Genomic DNA, 10,736 nt, shown 5'->3' with positions numbered 1-10,736 from the left:
AGGGATGTATCCACGTAATGTTGCAAGTGATAGCAAGGTACTTTAATTTCTTTATTTGTTACAGCATTATTGTTTAATCTTCCTATTAAATTCTTACATTTTTTATATTTTTCTTATTAAAGCATTGTACTTAGAAGACATCATAATGACATCTCATGAATCTCTTTTCCAACATTCAACCTTAGTAACAACAAAAGCAACAATGCCTGTCACCATAGTTGCTTGACCAAAATGGGCAAAATGCAAGTAATAGCAATGTACTATTTTCTTCACTATATTTTACTTTTTCTTCACTGTTGCATTTTTACAACATTATAGATCTATTAATTTTTTTATTAGACATTGTACTTCAAAAAGTCTCCATTTATAGCATTCTACTAAAAAGACTTCCCTACTTGGATATTGTAATAAACGGAAGAAATAAATATAGTTGTGTTTCTAACTTGTAATAATATGTATGTAACTGAAAGTATATTTGAAAATGAACAACTTGATTACCCGAAAAGAAATTCAATGGTATATAAAGAAAATGGCAATATTTATTCAAAATCACATGTTTGGTGCGAACATAAGATTGCATTTTCATATTATTTTCTTAAAATCTACCTAAATATAGCATTTTCTTTCATTTTTTTAAACTATCAAGATATAATATTGTCTTTCATCTTTTTTTAACTACCTTCGTATAGACTTGTATTTTCATCTTTTTTGAAAATCCATTCAAGTATAGCATTGTACTTTTTTTTACTATCATTAAATATAGCATTATACTATTATTTTTAAAACTGTACATAAATATAACAATGTATTTTCATTTCTTTAGAACTAGCAACTATACCAGATATAGATATAGCACTATACTTTGGTTCTTTGTAAAACCATCAAAATTTAACATTGCATTTTAGTTAAAAGACCGAACACCTCCACCCAAGCATGTTAACCCCCTAATTTCATCATTATATAACCAAAATAATGACATGACACATATTACAGTCGGCAAAACTCATTATACAAGTTAATTTTGGCTTTCAAAAACAACTTCTAAATGCAACGACTTTTTCGTTCAAAAAAATAGATCAAATGTATTTTTTAATTATCTAACCAGTCAAAGATATTAATTTTTTCTTGCAATGCAAAACTCATTATACAAATTAATTGACTCTTTCAAACAACTTGGCAATGAAGCGACCCTCAAAAAATATGATCAAATGCTTTTTTTTATTATTAATTTCAAATTATTTAATATTTAGCTGAACCATTTAAATTTATTTTTTAGTAGATCACAAAAATGGTCCTATGATTTGGTCAAAAAAAAAAAAAAACATGGTCAACTTTTCAAAAGTTCATTGTCCATGTGGTTTCAGAAAATTACATCATTAGTCCTTTTCGCAATCGCCAAAAATGGAGCCTTTAAGTATTCAGAATTAACTATTTTACTCTCAAACAAAATCAGTTAAAGTATACAAACTAAATATGTAAATAAGCATATTATGTTTAGGTTTCTTTAGAACCCTATTACAAACCGTAGTATCCCACCTTAACATTACTCACCCATTTTTCAATAGGCACTCTGGGTTATCCACCCTACAGTCTCCACCGCTAGCAAGTAGCGGATACAGGGGGTTTAGTGGCCCCACTTAACATGTTTTTTTACATATATTTTATATTGAAAGTTCATAGTTAAAATTGATTTTCAATTAATGGGCCCATTATAATAGTAATTTTACACTATGGACTCTAGTTACAATAATCTCTGGACTGCTGCTAGCTACCTACCCTCTAGTCATCACTACAGTGAGTCACCGTCAAACACCCCGTAGTATTCCATTTCCTTATCTTCCTCATCATCTTGACACCGCCACCATGTTGCCATTGTAGCGACACTATCTCTTGTTATCGTATGCATGTATTGCCGTCCTCTATTGCAATTGCAACCATTGATGCATGAAATTGTTGTAGGTTTGATCTGATTTTTGCAAGTGCTGGTTATGGGTTTGTTCTTTCCAAAAACTCAACCACAAGTGACTTCCTAATTTATTTTGGCTTTTCCGTTTGTGGTTCTTGAACATATTTTTTGCTTTTCTGTTTGTGGGTTTGATCTTATTTTTATTTGATTTTGTGTTTTGGGATTTGATGAACCTAGAACGAAGATGAAGATGATGTGTATATCACATTCCATGTATGGTTTGATTTTGGATATGATTTTGGAAACTTGGAATGAGCAATAAAGATAAATCAGTGTTTTTACTTTTTATTATATTATGCATCTAGTATTGCATTTGACATTTGTAAATTCCCATCCGTTTTTACTTTCTATTTTGCATCTAATGTTGATGATGTGCATACCATACTCAATGAGTGTTTGTTTTTTCTGTTCTCTGCTTCCCATTGATGGGCATTGAAGGTATGTCTAAGAATATGATCAGATGGAAGGGGAAGGAAGGAGTTTTCTGAACAGGGTTAAATGAAGGGACCAATTGTGCAATTTCTTGAAACCATAAGAGTCAACTTTTCAAAGATTGTAACAAGCCTGCAATTATGATCAAACCACATGGGCCATTTATGTAATTTACTATTAATTTTTAATTTTTATCCGTGAAGTCATTATAAAAAGTCAACACGAGTATGATTATGGTTACAATGTCCAAAATGAGCACAGCATCGATTTTTTCCTCAAGGAATCTCGAGAAATCCGTCGAAGGTGATGCAAATGATTCGTCTTCAATCAGATGAAATCAGTCGTTTACAAGATGAAATCATCCTCCGAATATTAAACAGATTAATCGATTTGAAAACCCTTTGCTTTTGCTATCTGGTTTCCAAACGTTTCTCCTCGATTGTACTTCAAGTCGATGCCATTTCCTTCACTTCTCCTCTCTGGACTCCCGATAAGAACACCATCGGTGATGTTGCCCCAAGTAATCCATTTCCGCCGATCATTTCTTCTTTTTATGGCGAGTCCTTTCTATCTGCTTATAGGTTTTTGATCAAGTTTAAAGGAGTGATAGAACTTCTATCTTCGGGTCTCCGTGCTGTGGATAATCGTTTGTTCAAGTGGAAGGTCAAGTTTGGTAACAGAATCGAATCAGTTATATTTCTGTCCCCGAATTCAATTTTCTATAAGGATGAACTCTATTTTAATGGGAATGGGGATGAAGAAGAACGCAACAAACGTCACATTGCGTTTCAGTGTCTGAAGGATGTGACGGCAAGGCATATGATGCTGTTGCACCTGGTTAAGGATCTGCCATTGTTAGAAGAGGTATCCATTACTGATTCAGAAAGAAGAGGGAGGCTTTCCTTGAAGGGGGAAAAACTCAGTGAGGTGAAAGAATGGGTACGTTCTGCTTCGGAAGCTGTGATGAATCATGTAGAGGTTCCTAATTTCTTGAGTAACTGTTATATTCCGGTTTTGAAGTTGCCAGTTTCAGGGTACGTGATGAAGGGGGTATTTGTTATGGTAATGGAGATGAAAGATCTCGAGAGTGAAAATGATATTCTTATGAACAGTGAAGATGGTGGTTTTGAAGATAAAGAAGAGGCTGCATATACCGAAGCTCTGATGGAGATTATGGAGAAACATAAAGGCATGATGAATACCCTGAGCCTCAACTCACGTAAGCAATGTTCTATATGTTAATCAGTTATTTTCTTCCATAGTTTTTCTTCTTGAATTGACAAATCAATTAGGTTGCATATTAAAACTCTTTGCAATTGAATATTTTTTAAGTTATGTCTAATCGATCAAACATGCACATTCAGATGAAATTTCATCTGCCCCAAGCCTTAAAATTAAGATTTGAAATTAATCATTAGATTTAGGTGGTGTTTCATTTGTGTAGCATGAATCATTAGAGACTGTTGGAGTATGCTTTAGTTCAATTATTGAGGCAAATTGAAAATTAATGTGGAGAAATTTCGTTTTGACTATTACCAGATATATGAAAAAACAATATGATTCAATTCTCAATCATATTTTGTTGTCCTTGATAACAACTGTTAGTAAGATACATTGTATGTAGGTGATTTACATTATTTGATTGAGAGTTGTGCAAGCCAATCTGTAGGTGATTACTTGTGTATTTTTGTTAACGACATGATCAAATACACATATATATTAAGATTTTCTAACCTTGAGTCCCTTTTGTGGTTAAATTCTTTTAGATCTACCACTTTGTTTGAAAATTACCCCTTAAAAGAAACCAACTTTTAAAAGAAGAAGCAATTTATGTTGTGTTCCCTTATTATGTGTTAAGTGTGTACTTTCTTTTCGCAGGTTGTGGTACCTTAAGGAGGCGGTTGAGGGGTCTCTTGAACGGGAAATTAACACTGTAGCACAACCAAGTTCATGTTTTTTCCCAAATTGATTATCAAAGTTTTTTTTTTTGCACAATTAGTCATTAAACTTCCAATTCACTTGTTAAATAGGTATTCAACCTAAAAAACTATCGGTTTCCTAGTTAGTTTGGCTTATATGACATAAATGAGGTGGACATATAACTTTCACATACTCCCTATTTATTATGTAACCCTATTGGTCTAACTACCATACCAACCACATTTTTCTTTTTGAGAAAAAAGGGTTGGAGACCGGCTGACCACCATGGCGACCGACACCGGAGACGGAAGCATTGGCAGCGATCTTGGTCACCGGAGCACAACCCTGGCCAAGGAAGTCATGCAATTCTAGGGTTTTTCGAAGCTTGCAAATTTGGAGTCGAAGTTTGCAAATCTGTGTTTTTGTAGATTCAACTAACGCAAACGAAATTTTAAGGTTTTTCAGACATGAACGGTTTTGAAATCGAGCTTTGCAGGTTTGGAATCGATGTCTTCGGCTGATTCCAACATTAGAACTATTTGCTTACTTTTCTTATCCATTCATTATGTGCATCTACTAGTGGCATGTCATGTCACCTGTTTTACGGGCAATATCCTTCTTCCTTCTAAAAATGGCTTTTGTGATCTAGATAAATCGGAAGATTAATGACCACTACAAGAAAAGTCCTTTTTAGTGACTAATTTTTTAGTGACCACCTAAACTGGTCACTAACATCATCATTTAGTCACCATATATTAAATTTTGGTAATGCTATAAGTTTAGTGACCGGTTCTATAACTGTCGTCACTCACCGGTCACTAACCATAAAATAAAATCAGTCTTTATTTAATATCATAACTAGTTTAGTGACTAAAAATAATGGTCGCTCTATTGGATGCTTTAATGACCAAAAAAAGTGGTCACTGTATTAGAGGCTTAGTGACAAAAAATAGTGGTCATTAAATTTTTTTCCTTATTGGAACGCAACTAAATGGCATGTAGTGACCGACACAATATGGTCATTGAAATACAAACTAAAATAACAATAAGTGACCATAAAATACATATGTTTGAAGTAGATAAATTGGATCAAATAAATACATGTCATCCACAAGGGTGAAAATGTGACTTACCCTAAACTATAAGTGATAGAGTAACAAGACACGTTAGACCATTGTATGCAAACAAACCTCTTCCATCGTTTCACCACCGTTCTCCAAGCCCTAAACCTTCCCCGATCTCCAATTCAAACTCCAAATCCAATTTCTACTACTTAGGGTTTTTGTGTCAGCCGAGAGTTTCAAGGATCTGGGAAATGGCAAGTTCGATGACTACCACCGTCGATATCCAAGTCATTGAGGATGTCATCAACAAAGTCTGAGAAGAATTCGTCTCGATGTCATCGCCACTTCTTACTTGCGGTGAAAGCACAAAAATGATAACATAGCTGCCAGTTCGTCCTCCCACTGACCGGCACTGCCTCCTTCCCCATATCCTTTGGTCTCTCTCTCTCTCTCTCTCTCTCTCTCTCTCTCTCTCTCTCTATATATATATATATATATATATATATATATATATATATATATATATCTTGTGATTTCATCGACCGGATTAGATTTCGAAAAAAGGTTAGATGGACAATTGAATCTATGTTATTATGAGAAGCATTAATTGACCTAATTTTATTTATTTTGTTCTTGTTATTTTCCTAATTTTGACAATTGAATCCATGTTCTTATGACCAACAAGCTTGACGTTCATAGGGAACAGTGGCTTTCTCAAGGTGTTTTATTCTTGCTTTGATTATTTAGATTGTTGATTGTTGATATTTGTTTTACAATAAATCAGTAACTACTTTTTGGTTTAGAGTTCCAAATCCATTTGAAGTTGATAATTTAACCATTCAGCTGATATCAATGCATATACATTAGCAATGTATGGAAGAATTTAATTATGTTGTTGTTATGCATAGAAAGGTACATAGCCTAACATGATATTAAGTGTAAATAATGGTAAAAACAAGCTTATTAACTGTGATTTTTATTTGTTATGGTGTTCATTTTGTTCTAATGAAGGTGAAAATGTCCTCTATCTTCTCACCTCGATTCATAGGTAATCAAAATGAAGGTGAAAGTGTCATCTACCTTGTCATCATGATTCACTAGTAATTGGAATGAAGATGTAAAAGCTTTGATCAGTGTTTACCCTTGATTTATTCCCTGGTTGTACTGTTAGTTATTTATCGAGACAACATTTATTGTGGAAATATAAAGAAACAAGATATGTCATTTCATGATTGGTTTGAAACTTGTGTCTCACTCTGTGTTGCTTGATATGATTTGCAACACACGGATCATATTCAGTGAAGCAGGCTGAGAACGTGAGTATCATGTCATTACATTGGTGGTAGATCTTGTTCATGAAGTATTTCCTTTATCATATATTTGTGCATAATTTATCCAGAATTTAAGCTAATTAACATATAAGTATATAACTATATATGCATCTTTGTACTAAAATTTCTACACTAGGTGTCTCTTCTGCTGAAGACTGTGGAGCACAGATCACAACTCTTGAAAGTGTCTTGGATTCTCTGGTAGTAATATACTAATATGTCATTTTTATATTAAGGATTTATTTTAAAGTTATTTGGAATATGAAATTTATTGATTAAAATTCGTTTTGTGAATGTTAAGGTTTACACAGTAAGGAACAGGACAGAGCTGGAGAATGTCACCCCATCTAAGGTTTCTCATTCAGAACTAAAAGCTAAACTGGAATCCTCAAGATTCAAGGTGAATATTATAAAATACGGATGTTTTTTACAATAAAAACTGAACCTTGAGAATTCAATCATTTCATTTTCTTTTGTTCCCCTGTTTTTTTTATAGTTTGAAGCGCAGCTGCTTAAGTTGCAAGTGTCACTGCAAAGTAATTACAAAGATACGGATGAAAAGTATGAGATTCTGAGAAAGAGATTGTTTAATGATTAAACTAAGATCATTTATTGTGTTGATGAGTTAGGGCTTTTTGTGTGCTTATGAGGTATGTATTTTTTTATGCAATTTAAAGAGTAAATTTCTAGTAAGGAATCTTGTTCTTATGACTTATATCATTTATGATTTGTTACCTGATAGGCTGTTAAAATTTTAATAGAGCACTCCCCAAAAGCCGTTGAAGAATGTGATTTCTTTCAGCAAATCTGCTCAAAGTGTGTTTATTTTCTTGAGGAAGCGTTGTCTATCATTGGGGAATCTTTGCCAAATGGTATATGCTATTTTTGAACCTTTTATTATTTGAATATCATCGTTCGTAGTTAATAATTTTATGAATGATTAGTTTTTAAATTCTTGTTTATTTCTTGTTTACAAGGATTAACTCTCAATTCTTTAATAAAAAAATGTATTAGTTACCCGAATGATAGGAAAAGTTGTAAGAGCTTATATAATTTTGATGAGATATAATACATTTTTTTATTAAAGAATCGAGAGTTAATCCTTGTAATAACTATTTTGGGGGTTTTACTTTCAGGGAAGTTATAAAAGTATTATGTCTCATTTTTGTAGAAAGAATTATAACAACTAAAGTCATTGACATAATCTTGAAGAGAGTTGAAGACTTTTCTCATTTGAATGTTTCATATTTGAATGGTAGTGCAACATCGGTTGATGCAATGTCTCCAAAACTGCAAAAGGAGACTCTTGATTCTTTTCGCTCTGGGAAGGTAATGTTCCAATTTCAAAAAACTGTTGTAGAATCTTCTTATAAATTTTAACACATTAATAAGGTTTACATTTGATATCCAAGTCCATGATTGCAAATGTTTACCTCTTTTGATGTCGTTTTTGAATTTTCTATCTTACTTGGTCTTTCCCCTTTTTGCAGTAAATTTGAAATTACTAGGAAACTTCTAGGGTTAAAATTGGATGGGGTGCTGGTGATTTGTGCTTCCAAGAATTCTGAATAGAGTAAGCCTTGACTTCCTTTATTCATATGAATTTTTATGGATTATTATATATGCCTGATAATGGTAAGAGAAAGCAATGTACTTCCTTCTTTTTACCAACATAGGTAATGTACTTTATTTTGTAAACCATAATAGAAACGTACATGCTTCTTTTACCAACATTATGTACTTATGTTTTTGTACAAATAACAGTAGTTAATGTGCATTTCTATAGCCATATTGTTAAAGAAATGTAAGTACATTGTTAGTACATTTCTATTAGTGGTAAAGAACTGTAAGTACTAAGTATGTTACTGTTTCTTTTCTACTTAACGTATGGACGAATATACATGGTTTGGTTGTTTATTTTTTACTTGATCTCAGCATAATGGCTTAATCAGTTAAGTAAAAAAACTTGGCTAAAGTTGATGATGAATATTGTAAGATTTGTTCTTTTGAATATAAGGGTAAAATGGTCATTTGGTCTCATTTTAGACAGCTTATTCTGTCCAGAAAAGATATAGACTATATATGTATACAATGCTTCTTATCCAGACAGACATCGTTACCTGTTTAGTCACTTTCCAACTTCTCATTGTTAAATTTGTTGTATTTGAGTCGATTACTTTCTTTCTTTTCTAGGATTTTTAACTAATAAGAATGTTTTTCATCAAATTATTTTTGTATATTTTTTTATTGTGATACGAGAGCATTTTCTATTGTTTTTCTCAATGCTACTATGCATTATTCTAATAAGAAATTCTTTTGTATGCTGGGACATGCCAAGAGAAGAACTTAAATAAATGGGCAACTGAAAGAATCCAGGTTTGTTTTTGAAATTTTTTTTATATATATAAATATTTAACTTGGTTTAATGAGGACAATAAAGCCTTGTTTATGTTTTTTCCCCTCCATTAAATTTTGTCAGTAGAAATGATGTGTGAAAAATATTTTGAGGAAACAAAAAGAAAATATAAATTAATGTTGAGAGCTTTGTTCCCAATTTCTCAATTAAGCTGTTCTTTCTGTGTTAAGTAAAAAAGAAACATGTACACCAATGGATAAAATGTATATATGAGTAGTTCTTTTTGACTTAATACATAAATAACAACTGTATATAGAGATTTAGGGGATTGTATCTTTCCCCGTTAAGACCTAAATTTTTACAATTTTTTCGGCATTAATAGTCAATGCAGAAGCAACTATTTCACTTATCTTTAACTTGTGTTTTCAGATAAAAAAAGGGTCCATCCGTTCATGAAGATTCTCAAAGCACCATAATTCGATGGCCAAGAAGACACATGAATATGTTTATTTTTATTTTGATGTCTTTTAATTTTAAAATATTTGTTTTGTAAAAATTTGATATCTATATGTAAGAAATAGTGACATATTTTAGATGATATGTTATTTATAACATTCTATTTCTATTGTTAGCTATGAAAATTCTATCTAATTATATCTATGAAAAATGTATAGCAACTCAGTTATAGCATATTGTCTTTTCTCATAGTTTCTTAAACAGTGACCACTTTTTTGGGTCTCTAACAATATTTATTTAGTGACCACTTTGTTTGGTCACTAATTATATAAATTAGTGACAACTTTCACTGATTAGTAACAAGATTTAGTGACGAAACCGGTTGTCACAGATTTAGTGACCATTATATTTTAGTCACTATTTAGTGACCACTTATATATTTGGTCATTAAATCACTTTTGTGACAGACCTATATGATGAAAAGTGACGACTAGATATTTGGTCACAATCACTTAATGACGACTCTTTCTATTGTTAGTGACCATTTTGCTGTCGTCACTAATTGGCATTTTTTGTAGTGGGCCTATTGTGATAAAAAAAATAAACATTAATGATCTATTTAGAAGAAACATCCAATTTGATTGCGTTATAATGTCAATTTCCCTTCTTAAATCATATTTAGTAGGTTTATTTATCAATTTTACCAAGCAGCACTTAAGCACTTAAAACCATGCTACTCCTAATTCATGTTATGTATATAAGCTTTAGAACTCATGTTATTATTTATGAAGGGTACGTAGCAAGCTCAAGCAATAACTATTGAGGCAAAATGCTAGAAGTTAATTGATAAAATATAGAATGAATTCTTAAAATAAGTACTAAGATGGCGTTAACTTTATGGATATTTTAATCCAATAAAAAAGATGTGAAATAAAACAAATTTTCACTATCTATAAAGTTTTCCAAGATTGATTAATGTATATATATATATATATATATATATATATATATATATATATATATATATATATATATATATATATATATATATATATATAGAGAGAGAGAGAGATCATGTATAAACCTTAATTATTGTGTGAATGTATGACCAAATATGGTCCAATCATTTGTTAAGAGTATTTTTGTATGTCCACAACAATTGGTGTTATTATCCCAAAATAACAAATATATAAATATGGAAGGAAATTGAA

At 31.6% G+C, this 10,736-nt stretch overlaps 2 protein-coding genes across 6 annotated transcripts; both read left to right on the top strand.

Annotated features, from left to right (window-relative positions):
* Positions 1–2,653: 2,653 nt before the first annotated feature.
* Positions 2,654–4,945, top strand: LOC145167449 (F-box protein AUF2-like). The gene is made up of 2 exons (XM_079086659.1): positions 2,654–3,617; positions 4,277–4,945. The coding sequence occupies exons 1-2, from the start codon at positions 2,705–2,707 to the stop codon at positions 4,333–4,335; spliced, it is 972 nt and encodes a 323-aa protein (XP_078942785.1). The 5' UTR covers positions 2,654–2,704; the 3' UTR covers positions 4,336–4,945.
* Positions 4,946–5,446: 501 nt separating this feature from the next.
* On the top strand, positions 5,447–9,680 carry LOC145167450 (endoribonuclease Dicer homolog 3b-like). 5 transcript variants are annotated; one of them, XR_013741137.1, is made up of 8 exons: positions 5,447–5,818; positions 6,850–6,914; positions 7,015–7,113; positions 7,210–7,363; positions 7,456–7,585; positions 7,850–8,042; positions 8,204–9,089; positions 9,499–9,680. XR_013741137.1 is itself a non-coding variant. In XM_079086662.1 (8 exons), exons 1-4 carry the CDS (start codon positions 6,056–6,058, stop codon positions 7,309–7,311), a joined length of 312 nt encoding a protein of 103 aa, XP_078942788.1. In that variant the 5' UTR covers positions 5,447–6,055; the 3' UTR covers positions 7,312–7,363; positions 7,456–7,585; positions 7,850–8,042; positions 8,204–8,286; positions 9,499–9,680. The 5 variants fall into 5 exon arrangements, 4 of the variants coding, with proteins under 4 accessions (XP_078942788.1, XP_078942787.1, XP_078942786.1 ...); XM_079086662.1 differs by having other exon boundaries at positions 5,447–6,101; positions 8,204–8,286; XM_079086661.1 differs by lacking the exon at positions 9,499–9,680 and having other exon boundaries at positions 5,447–6,101; positions 7,973–8,042.
* Positions 9,681–10,736: the final 1,056 nt, after the last annotated feature.

Source organism: Lactuca virosa, chromosome 3 (assembly GCF_052849685.1).
Source record: "Lactuca virosa cultivar CGN04683 chromosome 3, Lactuca_virosa_CGN04683_v6, whole genome shotgun sequence".
In the NCBI taxonomy this organism is placed as follows: Eukaryota; Viridiplantae; Streptophyta; class Magnoliopsida; order Asterales; family Asteraceae; genus Lactuca; species Lactuca virosa.
The sequence above is the reverse complement of the archived record's forward strand: the minus strand, read 5'-3'. Positions and strand labels throughout refer to the sequence as shown.